Source organism: Sesamum indicum, linkage group LG8 (assembly GCF_026168435.1).
Source record: "Sesamum indicum cultivar Baizhima isolate 11 linkage group LG8, ASM2616843v1, whole genome shotgun sequence".
Taxonomy (NCBI): domain Eukaryota; kingdom Viridiplantae; phylum Streptophyta; class Magnoliopsida; order Lamiales; family Pedaliaceae; genus Sesamum; species Sesamum indicum.
The window spans coordinates 29,086,438-29,105,772 of NC_142664.1; the positions used below are offsets into that span (position 1 = coordinate 29,086,438).

Below are 19,335 nucleotides of genomic sequence, written 5' to 3' on the forward strand. Positions count from 1 at the left end.
GTGTCATCTCATTGCCCTAACTTTAACCATTTGAGTAAGTCAGTCGCACTCCAGGAAATATGACAGTTTGATTGGGGGATAAAATGTGCTGGGTGCTTTATAATTTAAACTTCTTCGACATTTTTTATTGAATAAAAAGAGTTGTTGATAGAGAGTAAAAGTTTGTCCAGAAAAGGTGTAACGGATGATCTGATCTAGGAAACAAGTAAAAACCCCTCCATTCACACAAAGAGAATGGCACCTGCACCCGCACACCAAGTTTGGCTTTGCGTTGTAAATGATGTGCCAACTTGTCACAACTAAACATAACGAATATCTCTCCATCACTGCTTCCTCCCAACCAAAGAAAAGATATCTGACATGTGGGCCAAAGACAATTAAAAACGTTAGTTAAAGATCGGCCCCTTTCGGCATATGAATTGCTTAACCTGGAAAAATCAATCTTGCGCTGCACAACTACACTAATCAAACAAAGGGCTATTTTCCCTATTGAACAAAGCAGATCCCCAGAACCCTTCCACCCTCCGGGGAACCGTGTTTGCATATCCTGAATTGAAGAGATAATAATAACACCAAATGAAAGGGAAATCACATGGCATGCATATGATTGAGGTGATGCCTTTTCCGTTTTCTTTTTGCCGCTGGAATCCACCAAAATCCTGACTGGCAAACCCTATCGCCCCCATGTGCCTTGTTTTTCTCTTCCGTTGGCAGCATAAACCAGTGCTGCTCGTCTTTTTGCAGGCTTGCCTTTGGTGCCTGTCTAGATTGCCACGCACACTGTGCTAACAATCTTGACGCGATAAAGAAAACTGGAAAGAAGACCGATCACAATATCGCACAGCCCAAGATCTTTTTCATTTAGAATTTCAACTACTTTTTGTTCTAAAACTGTACAGGGCTTAGGCTATCTATCTACATTCTCCTAGCTACACTTGATTTCAAGTGATAAACTTGCCAAATTCTGATATATTTGCCCCCTATCATCTGATGCATTCTTACATATAGATTATCAGACTTCTACAGTCACCGTTAACCCGGTGCACAGGATGGATTGTCATGGCCACCCTCTGCAAAAGAGGATCGCCAGCTTCAGGAGAAAGAAAAGTGACATTGGAAAGGAAAACAAACCACTTACTATACCTCATCAATGGACCTCCTTATATATTGAAACAACATAAGGGACCCAGGTCGACAGTCCATCATCAATACTCAAACCATAGAAGGTTGCTGAAATAATGTCAGGACTGTGCATCATCTGCATCCGAGTCGCTCCCAGTTGAACTCCCTGAATCAGAATCTGTAAAAAGGAAGAAGCTCAAACTACTTGGCATCATGTGAACATTGCCCCTGGCAATAACAAGTAACAATTCCTCAACAAAGTGTAGAAACGCAAGAGTCAGTATCAATACCACTGGAGGAAGACGAATCACTACTTGAGCTGCCAGAGCTGCTCGAGCTACTGCTGGCATTACCATGACCAACAGGATCATGATCATGACCGCCGCCACCCCCTCCACCCATCCCATCATCCTTCTCAATCTCCACAGGAGGAAAGCTTGTTGCTGGCATATCATCATCAATATCTACCTCTTCATCATCGTTCTCCTTTGATTTCTTTCCAGAGTCATCATTTTTATCACTCATTGAACCCTATACAACATACCAACACGGATAATTAATTCTTCAGAAAATACTGTTAAGAAAATTTAGGAACTAGAATGAGGAATAAATTACAGCAATAAAATATTACCATATCAGCATCAGCCATGGAACTGGTAGCGGCAACTCCACCCGCTGGATTGATGTTCATCAACAATGCTTGCCGCTTAGTCTTACTCACCATTTTCTTCCAATTGGTCACGAAGCGATCCAGCTCCCAAAGCGTCTCTGTATCAAGGGCCTCAATGTCGAGCTCAATTTCATCACCATCCTGAGCCAAATGCTCATTTCTTTTCCTTATAATCTGTACCAATTGAGGCATTTTTTCTTGAGGTAAACTCTGTAACCCAATTCCAAGCTTCTGTTTCTCCTCCATACTCATTTCCCTCTTATTTGGATCCTTCGCTCTTGGCTTTGGCAGCTTCACCGCTCCTCCTCTCCCAGCCTTCTGTTCCTTAGATGGCAGAGCAGGAGCTCTCACTGGAGAAGGGGGCAATTCTTCTGGCAACAACGGCTGTTGATTCGTTGAAGGGGGAGGAGGATGCGATGGTGTTGAAGCACTAGAGTGAGCTGGCATTGGTGTTACCATTCTATCAGGCTTCTTGAACACCTGTGGAGAAGGAACAGGGCTTACTTTCGGCTTTGCCTTCTTGGCCCTCACAGGAGAGGCAGCATTCCGATCATTATGATTATTCCAGGAACTACCCTGCAACTCATCAAGGCCACGAAACTGCGAATCTTCAATAGCCCTAGACTCACGAAATTCCCTCTCTCTCCGCTGTCCTGCGAACTTGTCAATCTTCTCCTGTATTGGCCTAAATAATTCCTCAAATCGGGCCAACATCTGCTCTGCCATCCCATTAACAGGATCGGTCTTAGGGTTGTATAACAACGCATTGTTAAAAGTCAACCTCATGTCAGCTGCAAATTCAATAGGGGTTGGATAGAAATTCTTGGCAAGATTCGCTTTAACAGTACCCAGATCCATGGGACGCTTCACAATCAAATGATAATCGTGAAGACCCAAGGCCACGGCATCCACGGGCATCTTGAAAATATACCCATACTTGTGCTTTATTAATTTGGCGACAATTTTACTGCATTCCTTCAGCAAACCCTCAAAACTGGCGGAGTCTAAATTTCCATTCTCGTAGGCATTGCTAATTTTCTTGGGAGCAGATCCAACCGCCGAGATGGGCCTCTTGTTTCCAGGAAATTTCTTTAATTTCGGTTGAGATCTAGGGTTTTCGACAATGTTGAATTGACCGGATTCAATCCGATCTCGTAAATCACGGATCTGCTGGAGCTCTGCAGACAATCGTTTCCGGAGCTCGAACAGCTCCGATTTCGTGTACGAGGCAACGTTGAAGGTCAAGTAGCTGCCATAATTGCCAGCGTTACGGCTCGTGGATGTCTGGTTGAAAGAATAGGCGTCATCGGAGGCTGTCTGCGTGACGGCTGGGGAATCAACCTTGTTCTGATAACGACCAACGACGCCGTTCGCGGTGGGGTGATGGAATTGCTTTTGCTTTTTCTTGGGATTAGGGTTAGGGTTCCCATTTAGGTGAGGGTTGGAGTAAGTAGTCTTTCCCATGTGGCCCCAGCCGGAGTCATTCTGGCTTGCTAACACAGCAGACGCCATAAACAGGAGCGTCGGCGGCGCTCAGCTCCGGCGAATCTACGGCAGCAATTTTCCCCAAAAAACATGTATCAATTACCCGGGGGTCTTTCTTCGGTCTGGAAACCCCTCTCGAATTGCGATTACTGAAGATGAAGAAACAATTGTGGGCTATTATTATAATTAATCGGCCCAAAAAGAAGGCGAAAACGATGAAAACCTAACGTGGGTGGGAAAGGGTATTAGGGTTTGGAGTTTGAGCGAAGAATGAGAAGGCAGGGGGTGCATCTTAAAGGCACTGAGATCTGCCCGGTGAAAATTCGGGCAGTTTCTGGGCCGTCGATCAATGAAGGAACCATGATCGAAGGGCGGACGTGAGTTTGTTTGCTGGCTGGGTGAGTTGATCGAAACATCTGTCATCGACGGTGTGGATCATGCTTCACAGACACGTGGCTGATTCAACAGCGTCCGATGAAAGGAAGAATTGGAAGGACGCCAGGCGTTAGGGTTTGGGGCGGAGGCTGACGTGGATGGTAAAGACGTGAATTTGAAGAGAAGTTGCAATGCCACGTGACGTGTCAGGAGGATCTCGTTCTCGTTAGACGACTTTGGTTGCTAAATTACTGTCTTGTCCTTCAAGTCTTGGGAAATTTTTATTTTGTTCGACATCAAAACTTGAAGGAAACATAATTTGGTTTCCCTTCAAAAAGTTTTTTCTGGAAAATATTTACTTATTTTTTAAGTTTAAACAAAAATTATTTACTAAAACCTCACAAAACCAAATACCAAAAAAACCCATATTACTTATTATACCAGCCGTTTTTGTGTGTATATAATAAAAAAAATATTTTAAAATATTTTGTAAATAAAAACAAATTATATAGGTCAAAAAATAATAAATTAAGAAATAACATAAAATTAATTATAACATAAAATTTTAAAAAAATTAGATAAATTAATTATTTTATCAATTAAATAATATTTTTTATTTTATAATAAATTTATGTGGGGTTGTTACTAACCACTATTTTATAGTATAAATGGCTTTTTTTAAAAAAAATATTTATAATTATTATGGCACGTCATTCTTACGTACATATAATAAAATGATCTTTTATATTTTTAAATATAATATAGTAAGAGTAAATTATCTAAAATGAAACATTAGATTAAAAAGAGAAAAAAACTAATATAGATATTATATATCATAGAAAGAAAAAGAAAAAATAAATAGAAAAAAAAAAGGTGAAAAGGTGGGCCAAGGGCAGAAGAGGGATTTACACTAAAAAAGTTTATATAAATTGGGGCCACAAGCAACAATTATTATTATTATTATTATCTATTAGAAGACAAGCAAAGTGAGGTAATATATAAGTGGGATTCACATTTCAACCAATCCTTTCTATGCATTGCTCTCTCTTCTACACAGAGGGGAAAGGAGTTGAGGTTAAACGCAGATCCAGCTGTCGGTCGCCGGAGAGGTATTTTGCGGCTTCTTTGATCCGGGTAATCTGTTGATAATTGCTTGATGTGGTTGGAGTTCTTCTGTAGATTATTCTAGATCTCGGGTAGCAGGGCGGCGGAATCTAGAAAGTGATGAAGGCTCCTTGACTTATCAGCCGCCGTATGAAGGGGGCGGGGAAGTGAGTTGTGGCTGGAAATGTGAATTTGAGGGTTATATGTGGCCAAGTAGTAAATTAAGTTTCTTATACAGAGGTTTGCAATTCTTTGAAAATTCTGGATTTTTTAACAGAAATTTGTTTTCTGGATTTCTAGTCCCGAGTATGCAGAATCATATTTTAATTAAAAGGAAATGAATCAGTCACGAGTCTGTACTGCACAGTTGTTGTTGTTGTTGTTATTAAAGTAAATATGATATGATGTGTTTGGGGATGGAAAGTGGGATTTCTTTATTGAGCTGTTATTGTTGAAGGGCAATTGCAGCAGGTAAAAGTGGGGGTGGTTTAAGGGCAAACATCGCCCAAAAGTCAAGAAACGTGTCTCCTCATTATTTAAATATATCTACATATCTCAGCTTTTGCATGAATCAATAACATGAAAATTTCTCTTTTTCTCCATCAATAAGTACTAAGCAAGTTGGATTTTAAGTTTATTATTTAACTTTGAAGCTTTTTTCTTTTTTTTTTTCTTGGATTTTCAAGTTGTATTCAAACTTATAACTTATACTTATCAGGAACAAAGTGTCACTATTGAACTACTTGATCGTTTATTTATTGTTTAACAGTGAACTTAGTTTCAAGTTCGACTTCTTGAGGGGATATGTAATGTCTACAAGCATACTTTCTCTGCAGGTTTTAGTTTGAAATATTTCTAATCAATCGTGAATTAACCATATGATAATATATTTATTATGTAACCATTGTATAATTTGAGGAAAGTAGTTACATTTGTTCTGTAATAGTGGGGCGATTCGGTCGAATTCAATCTAAATAAAAATATTTTTCATGGCAGCTCTAAATTTATAAAGAGTTTCATTTAGTCTTTTTACCAACTAACCTCTTTTGATATTATTTTGGGACTTACATTAGCTATCAACTATCTATTTATTACCAACCCCTTTAACTTCATCAATTGCATATAACGTACATTGAAGCAACCTTATCTTTGACAAACATTTTTTGGGTGTAACTGCATCATCAAAGTTGTGTGTTGAAAACATCATAGGATAACACATTCCAAGTGTTTGGAATAGGACACAATTTCTCCAGTTTAGTGAACTCGTAGATGTACGTATCTGTTATCTTCTTTTTTTTCGTAAAGGCACGCCATAGAGTTGATTGGACTATCACCATCTCTGTTTCTTGTGCAAATTAAGACAAGTACTACCTATGCTCCACCCTCAATGTAAGGGAAGTGGAGACTTCCGTAGATGGGACTGCAAGAAAGCTTTTATAAGTGAAATAACATATAACATACAACATACGCGTGAGTGAAATATCCATATGTGGCATAGATGTATTGTGAAAGATCGAAAAAGCCATCCTCAACTGGCAGTTTCTCCAGTCTTAGTGATACAAAGTGCATGAAACTTTCTCTAATTAATGGTTCCTTTAACTACAAGGGACAAATGTAATTTACTAAGCATGTAATCAATTGGTTGGCATATACGCAAAAATGAGCATTTTGCATTTTGTAGCTTTTCAGTATACATGATATATTTACTAATCACATGACCAATCACATGATATATTTACTAATCACATGAGAAATATATTACGCTTACAAAATCATTCACATGAAGAATATATTACACTTACAAAAACATTAATTTGGTTGGAAGGACCTTATTCGAGTAAGAATATTTCTTTAGCTAGAGATCAAGGGTGTCTCATTAGTCAGTATGGAAAGGATACACACGGGTTTTAATCTAAACAAGGATACAGTACCTAATATAATCTGAATTAACAGAGTATGTACAATCATTACATATGTGTGTGTATATATATTGCTCCACAAAACCATATTTATCAAATACAAATCAAAGAGAAGCAAATAGATATCGTAGGTAGGTCAGTATGAAGAGATGGAGTCTCCTAGAAAAACCATAGCAGGTCACAGCATTCGTCCATGAGGCAACAGCAACACAAAGCCGCAAGGCTGCAACACACCAACCAACCATCATCCATTGCGGAACAAATGAATCAAGATTACATGAGTAGTTGAAATTAGAAAGAAGATGGAATATGTAAGTCCAAGATCAATACATGTGAGGCAGAACATATATATATATATACGTACCATCCCTCCAAGAATCCGGGTTCCCTCTTGGGAGGGGGAGCTGCATACTGCGGTGGCGGCGCCACCACCGGAGGAGGAGGGCCACCTTGGTAATAACCTGTTCAAGAATCATCATCGTCATAATTACGCATAGAAATAGAGAAAGGGAGAAGAGAATAGGAAGTGAAGCGAAAGGGTATATACCTTGAGCAGGGTAAGGGTAGGCGTACTTTGGCTGTTCTTCACTCATCTTTAATTACACACAGTTGTATTTGGTTTTGGAGCAAGAATCAGAGGATTGGGAATTGGGATTGGTGGGGGGCTGTCTTATACGTTGTTTGGAATAAGCTAGGAAAGAGATAGGCGAAGAAGAGATGAATAATGGAGGTGAATGAATCCAATTCTTTTCTTGCTTAGGGTAGTAGTAGTAGATAGATATTAATGGGGGAGGGGGAATCTTGTGAATGTGAAAACAAGGAAGAAGGGTCTGGAAAAGTTTGGCGACATCCATCATCATCCTCATGTTCAAACTCCTGCGTGTGTGTGCAGGCAAGTTTTGACAATTTTTGTATTGGGTGTGTACTGTCCAACACCACGAATATTATCGCATCCCAACAATTCTAGAGAGTTTCAATTCGAATTTTCGATGTTTTAATGGATTGAGTATGTATGATGATGGTCGGAATCAGGAGGACATGTACGTATCATCATCCAACTGCCACTCCATATATAGGATGAATTAAGCCCAATTATTAAAACTGGATTGAATGATATGGGCTTGCAAAAACAAGACACCCATTCCAACCCAACTCCTAAACAAAAACCAAACAAACATTACAACGGAATACAGAGAAGATCACAGCAGGCGTCCACCATACAACAGCAACACAGAGCAGCCAGACAAGTCTCAAAGAAACCGGGGGTTCTCCGGGGAGGAGGAGCCGCGTACTGAGGCGGTACCATCACGAATGGGCCTCCACCTCCGTACCAAGATCCTTGAGGAGGCGGATAAGGATAAGCATGCTTTGGAGTAGTACTATCAACCATTGATCTAACAATAGTATAATATGCGTACGTACGTGTTTCTAACAATTGAAATTATAAGCTGTGTGTGGACATATAATATATGCATGGTGTCCCAAACAGGACAACTTTAACCGACTCATCACAAAATAACATTGTCATCATGTTATGCTTTCTTCATATTTTGACAACGTTACTGCATGTCTCACTCCACGTGCCACCTCCACACCCTGCTTCCCATTACCTCTTCTGCCAACACATCCACTCTTTTTCATCTAAAAACTATCCTTGTGTTTGAAATTTGTGTTTTAAGTGCTTTATTTTATATTTTGAAAACAGAGAGGAAAAGTAAGTGTGTGTTGAAAATAGATGATATGTTTGGATTTGTATTTGGGATAATTTAAAATATTTTAAAATAAATGGTGTAGGTTTGATGTTCGAATTTGGAAGATAAAAATCATTCTTCATTGTTAAATCATATATATTTATATATATAAATATTTTATGTTTAATATTATGTGTTTGGGAGATAAAAATTACTATTTATTATTAAATCATGTCTGTTTATATTATATATATATAAATGTATATATATGTTATATGTAGAAAATTGAAAAATAAAAAAACACGCAGATAAAGTATAAAAATATAAAAACAAACATTGACCGTGTTTTATTTTGTTTTGAAAAATGGGAAGACATGACTCCACACAGCCTATGGTTTTAATTATCAAGATATATATATATATATATATATATATATATTTTATGGGGGTTAAGGCTAAGAGGCGCCATGTGTCCCGAAAATGGTTGCTGGTCCTTATCCAATTCTATGAGGTGTGTCACAAAAAATTTTACTGGATGTCGTCTAGGTTAATGTGAACGCCATGTGGGATGAACTTTGATTTGGTTGGGGAATTTCAAATATCTAAAATTGTGGCCGTCTTGAATTTGGATCGATTGGGCTATTTTTGCCAATTTATTTTTTGAGGGCGATTGTTGAACTCTGTGTAAGCTTTATTTGTCTTGAACAAATTAGACACTTCATTCTAACTATGCACCGATACAACATCACTTCCTCATAAATAAGGCAGTATCAAATTTCACGCTACACCACGTTGAAATTCATCTCAAGCAATACTTAACCACCAAATAACTTAAGCAAAACCAATAACAAATGAAAAGTGTAAGGAGAGAAAACAAAAAATATTTGTTCTTGGGGCTATTGGTATGTTTTGAAGTATAGTTGAAGAGCTCTTTATATAACAACACCAGTCAACAACAGCCATAAATGACATTGAAGCCTTGAGTTGCATAAAGTAGTTACAAAACTGTAACCACCAAAATTAGACTTGATTTAATAACCAAATCAATAATCGCTAATAATGATCAAATGTTACAAAAGTGCCGATTGTTACGAAATTTAAAAGTGTTGAATTAAGGTAATTACAAATATTTTTGCTACCAAAAGATATATAACGAGAATAAGACGTTTACGCGTGCCCGTGGCTGTAAGCCGAGGAGGCGGTGGCGACGTGCATATGGAGTATCACAAGTTCACTCTTGTCTTCAATAACACTTCAATCTCAAGTTGAATTTTGAATTCAAATATATATATATATATATATATATATATTGTTATAAACTTAGAGAAATTCTAAGTTTATAACACGTTATCAGCACGACGTTACGTTACGATCGATCAAGGTAAAATGTTAATTTTATTAGTATAATTTTTATTTCTTGTTTGTTTACCTCTACAATATCATAGTTACTTTTATTCTTGAATATTTCATAATAAAAAAAATGAGCAATTATATTATATATTTCAATGTCTCCTGAAGTAGACATATATATATAAATTCTCAATTTCATCCCCTGAAGTGGATGATATTGCCTCCAGAAGTAGGCATATAATTCTTGATTTTATCCCCTGAAGTGGATGTGATATTGCCTCCAGAAGCAGGCATACAATTCTTGATTTTATCCCCTGAAGTGGATATATTCTATAAAATTTCATTGCTTCCTGAAGTAAGTAATAAGTTAAAATCATCTCCAGTAGTAGGTGAAATATTTTGTACCAATTATGTGCAATATCATCCCTGAAGCGATGATAAGTATATGTTTAATTTTCTCACCACCTGAAGTGTTTTGAGATAATGGCTTGATCAAGAAGCCCGATGCTTCTTCTTTTATTTATTTGATTTCTGATAATTTTTTGATAACATAGTATAGCTATTATTATATGACTAACTTGAAGTTAATTTTATTAACTTTGCCCACATAGTTTTCTTTCATATGCCCATGTATGTATTTTACATGTTTTGCTAGTATTTGCAACAAAATTTATTTATTAAGAAAATGATTTGGCATGAATACCATTTAATTGCTATTTGTAACATTATAAGATTTAAGGCAAACATTTTTATTTAATTCCATGTATACATGCCATAATATATCATACTAATTACATGGTAACTTATATGTAACTTAATGTTAGTAATATTTCATGTCATTTTTACTTTATATCATATGTAATACATATTATTTTACTTTTATGTATATGTTGAATATTATGTTAAAAGTGCATATTAACTTGTTGTAGCTTAATGGCCAATCTCACAAAATTGGATTTCGTTGCTCTTGATGTTTCTGGAAAAAACTACCTATCATGGGTTCTTGATGCCGAACTACATTTGGCAAGTAGCAAATTGGGAGAAACAATAAAAGAAAATACTGTTGCTTCTGAGCAAGACTGTGCTAAAGCAATGATTTTGCTTCGTCATCATCTTCATGAGAGCCTGAAGTCTCAATATTTAACAGTCAAAAGTCCTTTTCAACTCTGGAAGAGTTTAAAGGATCGATTTGACCATCAAAAGACTGTAATCTTACCACGTGCAAGATATGAGTGGATACAATTGCGACTGCAAGATTTCAAAACGATTGCTGAATATAATTCTGAAATGTTTCGAATTGTATCAAAGTTGAGGTTATGTGGAGAAGATGTGACGGATGAACAAATGTTGGAAAAAACATTTTCTACTTTTCATGCATCCAACCTTGTACTCCAGCAGCAGTACAGGGAACGTGGGTTCAAAACCTATTCAGAGTTGATTTCATGCATGCTTGTTGCAGAAGAAAATAATCAACTTTTGTTGAATAACCATCACACCCGACCCACTGGTTCCAAGCCACTTCCTGAAATTTCAGCGGCATTGCCTGAAGCAAATGCTACTTCTTCACGAAAGGGGCATGGTCGTTACCATGGCTCACCACGGGGCCATTCTTATGGTCGTGGTCGTGGCGGTCGCGGCCGTGGTCGTGGTCGCGGTAATGGTCGTGGTAATACATGGATTAATCCCAATATTCAAAAGAACAATAGGAACAAGGCAAAGAATCAACAAGAGAAAACTACAAATGAAGATCTTTGCTATAGATGTGGGATGTCTGGACATTGGTCCAGTACCTGTCGTACGGCACAACATCTGGTCAAATTATACCAGGCTTCTGTAAAAGCGAAAGGTAAAGAAGTTGAGACTAATTTTGTTGAGGCTGGAATCTCAGACAATACCCACATGGATGCTTCAGATTTTTTTCAGTCTATTGAAAATGAAGATAAAAATCTCCCTGAGCTGCCCCTACAGTTTGGTGACATTACTGAGGATTTTGACATGCTTGTTGATTAGATTTATCTCATATGTCATTAGTATGTTTCTATTATTCAGTTACGTTTACTTTCATTGATAGGGTATTTCTTTAATCTTGTAATGTTTTTATATTTTATGAATGAAGTGTTTCTTTTACTTATTATATATCTATCTCATGTATATAGAATGGATCAAGCCATTACAAATCTCAATGACAAAGAACATTATCTTGTTGATAGTGCCACTACACATACAATTTTGAGAAACAAGAAATTTTTCTCAAGTTTGTTAATGACAAGAACAAATGTGAGTACTATTTCAGGAGTTAGTAATCTTATTGAAGGCTCCGGAAGAGCTACAATCTTGTTACCTGAAGAAACAAGATTATATATCAATGATGCCTTATATTCGAGTAAATCACAAAGGAACTTATTGAGTTTCAAGGATATTCGACAAAATGGTTTTCATATTGAAACCATGAATGAAAATGGTATCGAATATCTGTACCTTACAACATATAAAACTGGCCAGAAGCAAGTTTTAGAAAGAATGAGAACATATAGTTCTGGTTTATATGGCACATTGATAAGCTCTGTTGAAACACATAGTATCACTAACCCGAAGTTAGTTGATCAAAGTATTTTTACTTTGTGGCATGATAGACTTGGTCACCCAGGTAAAACAATGATGTATACGATCATTGAAAATTCACATGGCCACCCACTAAAGGACCTGAAGTTCCTTGTTAAAAGCAATTTCATATGTTCGGCTTGTTCTCTTGGAAAATTAATTACAAAGCCATCTATGACAAAAGTGAATGTAGAATCTCCTATGTTTCTTGAACGAATTCAAGGAGACATATGCGGGCCAATAACACCGTCATGTGGGCCATTTAAATACTTTATGGTGTTGATTGACGCATCAACACGTTGGTCACATATAAGCTTGTTGTCAACACGAAATGTTACTTTTGCAAGACTGTTAGCGCAAATTATTAAATTGAGGGCTCATTTTCCTGATTATCCTATTAAAAGGATACGGCTAGATAATGCGGGAGAATTTACTTCTAAATCCTTCAATGATTATTGTCAATCAATTGGGATAGTTGTAGAGCATCCAGTTGCTCATGTACATACTCAAAACGGCCTGGCAGAGTCGTTAATTAAGCGGTTACAATTAATAGCTAGACCCTTATTGATGAGGTCAAAATTGCCTTCATCGGCATGGGGGCATGCAATATTGCATGCAGCGGCTCTAATTCGTCTTAGACCTACCGCTTACCATAAATTTTCTCCATTACAATTGGTCTCCGGAAGAGAACCAAATATATCTCATTTAAAGGTGTTTGGTTGTGCGGTGTATGTCCCGATACCCCCTCCTCAACGAACTAAAATGGGGCCACAACGGAGATTGGGAATTTATGTTGGTTTTGAATCTCCCTCAATTATTAAGTACCTTGAACCAATGACCGGTGATCAATTCACTGCTAGGTACTTGGATTGTCAATTTAATGAGACAGTATTCCCGGCATTAGGGGGAGTAGATAAGGAGATTAAAAGGAAAGATATTGCATGGAATGCAACATCTATGTCTTTTATGGATCCACGGACAAATGATAGTGAACTTGAAGTTCAACGGATCATACATTTGCAAAGTGTTGCAAATAGGCTACCAGAAGCATTAATAGATACCAAAAAGGTCACAAAATCATATATTCCGGCTGAAAATGTTCCAGCTCGTTTAGAAGTCCCTGAAGCGATTCTAAATAAATCAAATGCATCTGAGTCACAAATACGCCGGAAGCGTGGTAGACCACTTGGCTCTAAAGATGCAAATCCTCGAAAGAGAAAGGAACATATCGTCTCAATTAATCATGATGCTAATGTGACCACTAGTGTCTCTAAGGATAAAATCCCTGAAGCGGTTTTATCTGATGACTCTAAAAGTAATGAGCAAGATCTCGAGGACAGTTATGAGATGTCTATTAATTATGCTCATAACAGTTTAGGTTGGTATCGAAAAGAAATTGAAATGAATGATATTTTGCCTATTCTGTAGCCGTCCAAATCATGGATGAAGATGAAAATGATCCTCAAACTATGGAGGAATGTAGACATCGAAATGATTGGAAAAGTTGGAAAAAGGCCATACAAGATGAGCTAGACTCGCTAAATAAGCGAGAAGTATTTGGACCTATAACTCCAACACCAAAAGGTGTCAAACCTGTTGGCTATAAGTGGGTGTTCATACGCAAGAGAAATGAACGAAATGAAGTTGTAAGGTACAAAGCTAGACTTGTGGCCCAAGGCTTTACTCAAAAGCCCGGAATTGATTTTACTGAAACATATTCACCTGTAGTGGATGCTACCACACTTAGATTTTTAATCAGTTTATCAGTAATTGAACAACTACAAATGCAGCTCATGGATGTGGTAACTGCATATCTGTATGGGTCATTGGATACAGATATCTATATGAGAATCCCTGAAGGATTAAAATTGCCTGAAGCATTACAGTCAAAGTCTCGTCATATGTACTCCATCAAATTGAAAAGGTCCTTGTACGGACTTAAACAATCAGGACGTATGTGGTACAATCGTCTTAGTGAGTACTTAATAAAGAAAGGATTTTGCCATAATCAAATAAGTCCATGTTTATTCATAAAGAGGACAGAGTCGGGATTTGTAATCATAGCCGTGTATGTTGATGATTTGAATATTATTGGATCTCCTGAAGAGATTCGACAAGCAGCTAATTACTTAAAAAGTGAGTTTGAGATGAAAGATTTAGGCACTACAAAGTATTGTCTCGGCCTGCAGTTCGAACATACTAAGGGTGGAATTTTCATTCATCAATCAAACTATATAGAAAAAGTCCTTAAGCGTTTTCATATGGACAAAGCTCATCCATTGAGTACACCTATGGTAGTACGATCGCTTGATGTTAATAAAGATCCGTTTCGTCCTCCAGCACATAATGATGAGATTTTAGGTCCAGAAGTACCATATCTCAGTGCAATTGGTGCATTGATGTATCTTGCTAATAATACCCGACCAGATATAGCATTTTCTGTTAATCTACTAGCAAGATATAGTTTAACACCAACAAAGAGACACTGGAATGGTGTTAAACACGTGCTACGTTATTTACGTGGAACAAGTGACATGGGACTATATTTTGAAAGGCATGATGATGCCAAAACAACCAAATTAGTTGGTTATTCAGATGCGGGGTATTTATCTGATCCACATAAAGCTATATCTCAATCTGGATATGTATTCATGTATGGTGGAACTGCTATTTCATGGCGTTCAACCAAACAGACTTTGGTAGCCACCTCATCAAATCATGCAGAATTAATTGCATTATACGAGGCTGGGCGTGAATGTGTATGGTTTAGATCACTAATACATTATGTGCATGAATCATGTGGATTACAATCAATCGAGAAAAGTCCCACAGTAATATATGAAGACAATGCGGCGTCCATCGCCCAAATCAAGGATGGTTATATTAAAGGCGACAGAACCAAGCACATATTACCAAAATTTTTCTCCACTCACGAGCTTCAAGTGGAAGGCAAAGTTGATGTTCAACAAATTTCATCAAGTCAGAACTTAGCAGATTTGTTTACGAAGGCATTACCAACAAAGGTGTTCAAACAACTCATACGTAATATTGGCATGCGACACCTGAAAGATATCTGCCTCAATTGAGGGGGAGATTATACAACTGTACTCTTTTCCTTAGCCTTGGTTTTTATCCCATTGGGTTTTTCCAGGCAAGGTTTTAACGAGGCAGGATGTATATGATAAAGAGGTATGCATTCAAGGGGGAGTATTATATATAATATGTATATATGAATGCATACACCTCTTCATATTCTTTTTTAATACCCATTATGTTATACACCCTTTTGTATCCCCCATTATAATTTGTAATTAAAATAGTTATGATGTATTTTGTAACCACAATTTTGGTGGTCTATAAATACCACCATGTATTTCATTTGTAAAGTAATTTTGGTGTGAACAAATAACGTTTGTTGGAGAAATACATATATTGTTTTCTTTATATTCTATTAAGAGTAATAGGCCAATAAACTTAGAATTTCTCTAAGTTTATAACATATATATATATATTGAAGTGGTAAAAGTTGAAATAACTCTTAACTTATCCCATGTTGAAAGTTATTTGAAAAAAAACTTAATATACATTCCTCGTTCTTTCAATATGGAACAAATGCACATTATATCTCATTTTCAATATAATCTATAAATTAACATTTAAATTGACATCCAATTTATGTAGAAGGACAATTGTTTATGATTATCGTTGAATTTTATAAGTAATACAATTAGAAGTATGCATATGGAAGGATTAACGTGTACGCCCTTTACAAGCAGTTTATAAAGAAATGAATTACCAAATCATGCTGCATCATATAAAGAATGCTTCTTTCATTATCAATCCCTTGTATCATAAACAATTTTCTTCTTCTGGGGTAAGGCTTATACTCATCATTTCTTTATTACTACAATATTGAAAATGATGGGAAAGGATAATCTTCTAAATATCCGGGAAAGGGACCCTACCCCGATTAGCCTCTCGACACCACATCTACTGTAATTTGTCATCAACCAAATCTCAAATGTTTTATTATAATAATATAATAGGAAAAAGAGTTGTGGGAACTGAAGAAGCTCGATTGCTTGCTTGAACCTAAAGATAGGGTAATTGGTGGGGGCCATTCATGTCACTCGCACTCATAATTCAATCTCCCACCCCACTTCTCTCTTCCTTCATTTTTCCCTTTCTTTCTTTGTTTTTTTTTTTAACATAGAGGTTAAAAGCTTTTGTACCAAAATCTTAATTGTAGTAACAATAAAAACATCATTAATGTATGAATGCCCTTGATAAGAAACTTTTTAAGATTTTGAGGTGGTGGGTGGAACTTTGTCTACACTTATCTAATCCGAATTGGTGGAATCTCAACGGCGAAAACTCTTCCATTAACCACAACTAATTAAATCAATAGCGCTCCTCGTCAACCTCCTATTCTCGGAGATTGCAATAAATATCTTTCTTAGGAGTTGGTTTTTTTGTCTTCGGTGGTGCACATCAGATTGCCCAATCAAATTCAAACTAGTGGGTATTATTATTTACCTAGTTTTGTCCTATCTTTATTTACTGCCTTTCACAAACTTTTTTCACCAACATCAAAATTCAAAACCCATCAATTTCTTTCCCTACGCACATCAGGTTCAATTCCCATTTCTTACTCACTACTTACTTTTACCAACACTTTTTTCCTGTCCTAGTAGAACAACCATGATTTTGTTCCATTTCCACTTCAATGTACAAAAACAACGTAATTAGCTAAACTGAAAGGAAAACCAAAAAAGTAACATATAAGTCGACCGACGTAAACCACACAAATCATTTTGTAATGAACTAATCAAAGTTTGCAAGATAATATGACTAACTGTAACATGATAACCCCGCTAATCAATCAGTCACACAGATGCTTGCGTAACCTTTCCGACACCCACACCTTTGCCCCCTGCTTCCGGGTTCAGTACTACTGCGCCAGCTTGTCTCATGTCAGCGCTCACGCCTCCAGCCACGGCTTGATACTGAGCTGTCGCTTGAACTTGCGCTGGCGTCCCCATTACACCCCCTGGTGCAGTGTAGATCACCTGTCTCCCCATCCCGCCGTCGTACGTCATCTGTGCGTACCCCGCTTCTGTCACCACCCCTATCCCGCCCGTAGCCGCTGGCCGCACCATCTGGTAACCCTCAGAATATGCGGTGGCCTTCTGTGGCGGTAGTGTCGGTGGGGCCGCTGGCATCGACGGAACTGGTGCCTGTGAGAACACATTGTACATCTGCTGCTGATCTCGGTAGACATCAGATGGTATCCTCTGATGAACTGTATAGTAGCCCTGAGTCGGTGCTCCGGTCACTGGTCTGACTAGAGGCGCGTGGTACGCGCTAGCCGGAGCTGGAATCATGTAGACTTGCTGCTCGTTGTTGACGCTACTTCCCGGGAAAACCCCGCCTGGAACCTGCTTATCGGTCCAGTAGGGAACGCCGCCGGGAACCGCTACCGGAGAGATTTTCTCCGGTACCTTATAATATTCGCCACCGGTTAACCCTCCTGTAAGATTATCCTCGCTTTTCCTTTGGTAAGTTGCTTGTTGCTCCTCAAGCCTCAGCCTCTGTAGATCTTGAATGTGCTTCTGGATCGGATCCAACCCCGTAAACCTCTCATCCAAACCCGGAGCATGAATCGGATCGTCAACCTCTGTTACTCTTCCCACCATCGTCGGCTGCGCGAGAGGCTGTCCCGCCATTGCATTTACCTTCTCAAATCCAAACAAGAAATCCGCGTTGCCAGCCGGGGCCTGCGGCTTAGGAGCAACCGCAGCGGATGCCGACTGCGGCGGCGCAGTCATAATAGGCGCAGAATTTAACGCCTCAACAAACCTTTCCTTCTCCGACTTAACCTCATCCGACCCAAAGCTCCGAGTCGAGGAATTCAGGCTCTGATTCTGCGTCTGGAAAATGAAAATCCTCAGCCTCGCAGGCTTAGGAGAAACCCTACACAACCGCTCATACTCATGCATCATGTGCTCCAAATCGTCATCGTTGGTCACCGAAATCAAAGCGTCCAGATCTTCACCAGGCAACTGATATTTAAACGAGATATTTTCACAATCACACAGCGCAATCAGCTTGGACAGCAGAGACCCGAACTTTATGTTGCGATCGACTGCGAGAATTTTGGTATCGCCTCCGATGTACGACAACTGGTTATCGTTCGGCCGAGGATGAATCTTCCCACCGTAACTGCACATAAACTTGACCTTAAAATTCGGCGGAGGCTGATTCCCCTGCGTATCCTCCCACGGCGGCGGATTGTCGAAGTCAATTTCGCGAGAGCGCGGGGAGGAATCGCCGGACTCCGGGTACGACGAGTTGTAGGAGTAGTTCTCCATAGGCGCAGGCTAGCGAGGAGAGAGAGAGAGAGATAGGGTGCGTATTAGCGTGAGCAATGGCTTTAGGAGATTTAAAGGAGAAGGTTGTTTCTGTTAGGCCAATTGGGATTAGGAGTGTGGGTGCGTAGGCAGTTTGATTACGAGGAGGTCATTGAATTTGCTGGTATTCGGGTTCTGATAAAGTGACACTGGATTTCACCATTATTTCTGTACAACCGTGTGACGTGGCGAGTGGAGGAACAGGTGGTGCGGGAATGGGGAACAGTGCTGGTGGGGATGAGCTGGGAGAAATTTAGGGAAGGGGTGGGGCCCGGCCCACCATTCTCAAGAAAAAAAGAGATAAGAAAGAGAGAGCTGTTGACTAGCTTCGGAGGAGGGAGATTAATGTCATTTCACTCAATTACTAATACATCCAATTAAGTTGAATTTTTGGTAACTATCTCAATTACCAAAATACAACCACTCTAAACAAAAATTATATTTGCCAACACTGATTTAATAATAATTTAAAACAACTAATTATTTTTAATAATTTATAAGAAAATGTATATTTTATTTGTTCAAGACCACCTCACTGCAAATTCATATGTTAAACAAGGGTAAATTTTTTCTTTTTTTCTTTTTTTTTTGCCTCTATGTATAGTTAT

General features: G+C 38.2%; 3 protein-coding genes and 1 long non-coding RNA gene across 5 annotated transcripts; 1 reads left to right on the top strand and 3 right to left on the bottom strand.

Annotated features, from left to right (window-relative positions):
- Positions 1-190: 190 nt before the first annotated feature.
- On the bottom strand, positions 191-3,551 carry LOC105169312 (transcription factor GTE7). 2 transcript variants are annotated; one of them, XR_848430.3, is made up of 4 exons: positions 1,754-3,551; positions 1,413-1,653; positions 1,144-1,300; positions 191-1,070 (listed from the first exon to the last, which is right to left on the bottom strand). XR_848430.3 is itself a non-coding variant. In XM_011089686.3 (3 exons), exons 1-3 carry the CDS (start codon positions 3,302-3,304, stop codon positions 1,242-1,244), a joined length of 1,851 nt encoding a protein of 616 aa, XP_011087988.1. In that variant the 5' UTR covers positions 3,305-3,551; the 3' UTR covers positions 191-1,241. The 2 variants fall into 2 exon arrangements, 1 of the variants encoding a protein (XP_011087988.1); XM_011089686.3 differs by having other exon boundaries at positions 191-1,300.
- Positions 3,552-6,503: 2,952 nt separating this feature from the next.
- On the bottom strand, positions 6,504-8,189 carry LOC105169313 (uncharacterized). Its single transcript, XR_016066612.1, has 3 exons — positions 7,223-8,189; positions 7,040-7,136; positions 6,504-6,898 (listed from the first exon to the last, which is right to left on the bottom strand). It is a non-coding gene; the product is annotated as an uncharacterized LOC105169313 (long non-coding RNA).
- A 2,457-nt stretch (positions 8,190-10,646) lies between these two features.
- LOC148787349 (uncharacterized) lies at positions 10,647-11,782 on the top strand. Its single transcript, XM_088884185.1, has one exon. It carries the CDS (start codon positions 10,650-10,652, stop codon positions 11,724-11,726), a length of 1,077 nt encoding a protein of 358 aa, XP_088740311.1. The 5' UTR covers positions 10,647-10,649; the 3' UTR covers positions 11,727-11,782.
- Positions 11,783-17,072: 5,290 nt separating this feature from the next.
- On the bottom strand, positions 17,073-18,820 carry LOC105169314 (Octicosapeptide/Phox/Bem1p family protein). The gene has a single exon (XM_011089687.3). The coding sequence runs from the start codon at positions 18,686-18,688 to the stop codon at positions 17,204-17,206; it is 1,485 nt and encodes a 494-aa protein (XP_011087989.1). The 5' UTR covers positions 18,689-18,820; the 3' UTR covers positions 17,073-17,203.
- Between the last annotated feature and the right edge of the window lie 515 nt (positions 18,821-19,335).

Excerpts from the sequence above, each read along its gene's own strand:
- LOC105169312 (XM_011089686.3), bottom strand. The coding sequence starts at position 3,304 with ATGGCGTCTGCTGTGTTAGCAAGCCAGAATGACTCCGGCTGGGGCCAC. Across the intron at positions 1,654-1,753 it reads CCATGGCTGATGCTGATATG|GGTTCAATGAGTGATAAAAA; the intron begins GTAATATTTTAT and ends TATGTTGTATAG. Across the intron at positions 1,301-1,412 it reads TGATTCGTCTTCCTCCAGTG|ATTCTGATTCAGGGAGTTCA; the intron begins GTATTGATACTG and ends TCCTTTTTACAG.
- LOC148787349 (XM_088884185.1), top strand. The coding sequence starts at position 10,650 with ATGGCCAATCTCACAAAATTGGATTTCGTTGCTCTTGATGTTTCTGGA.
- LOC105169314 (XM_011089687.3), bottom strand. The coding sequence starts at position 18,688 with ATGGAGAACTACTCCTACAACTCGTCGTACCCGGAGTCCGGCGATTCC.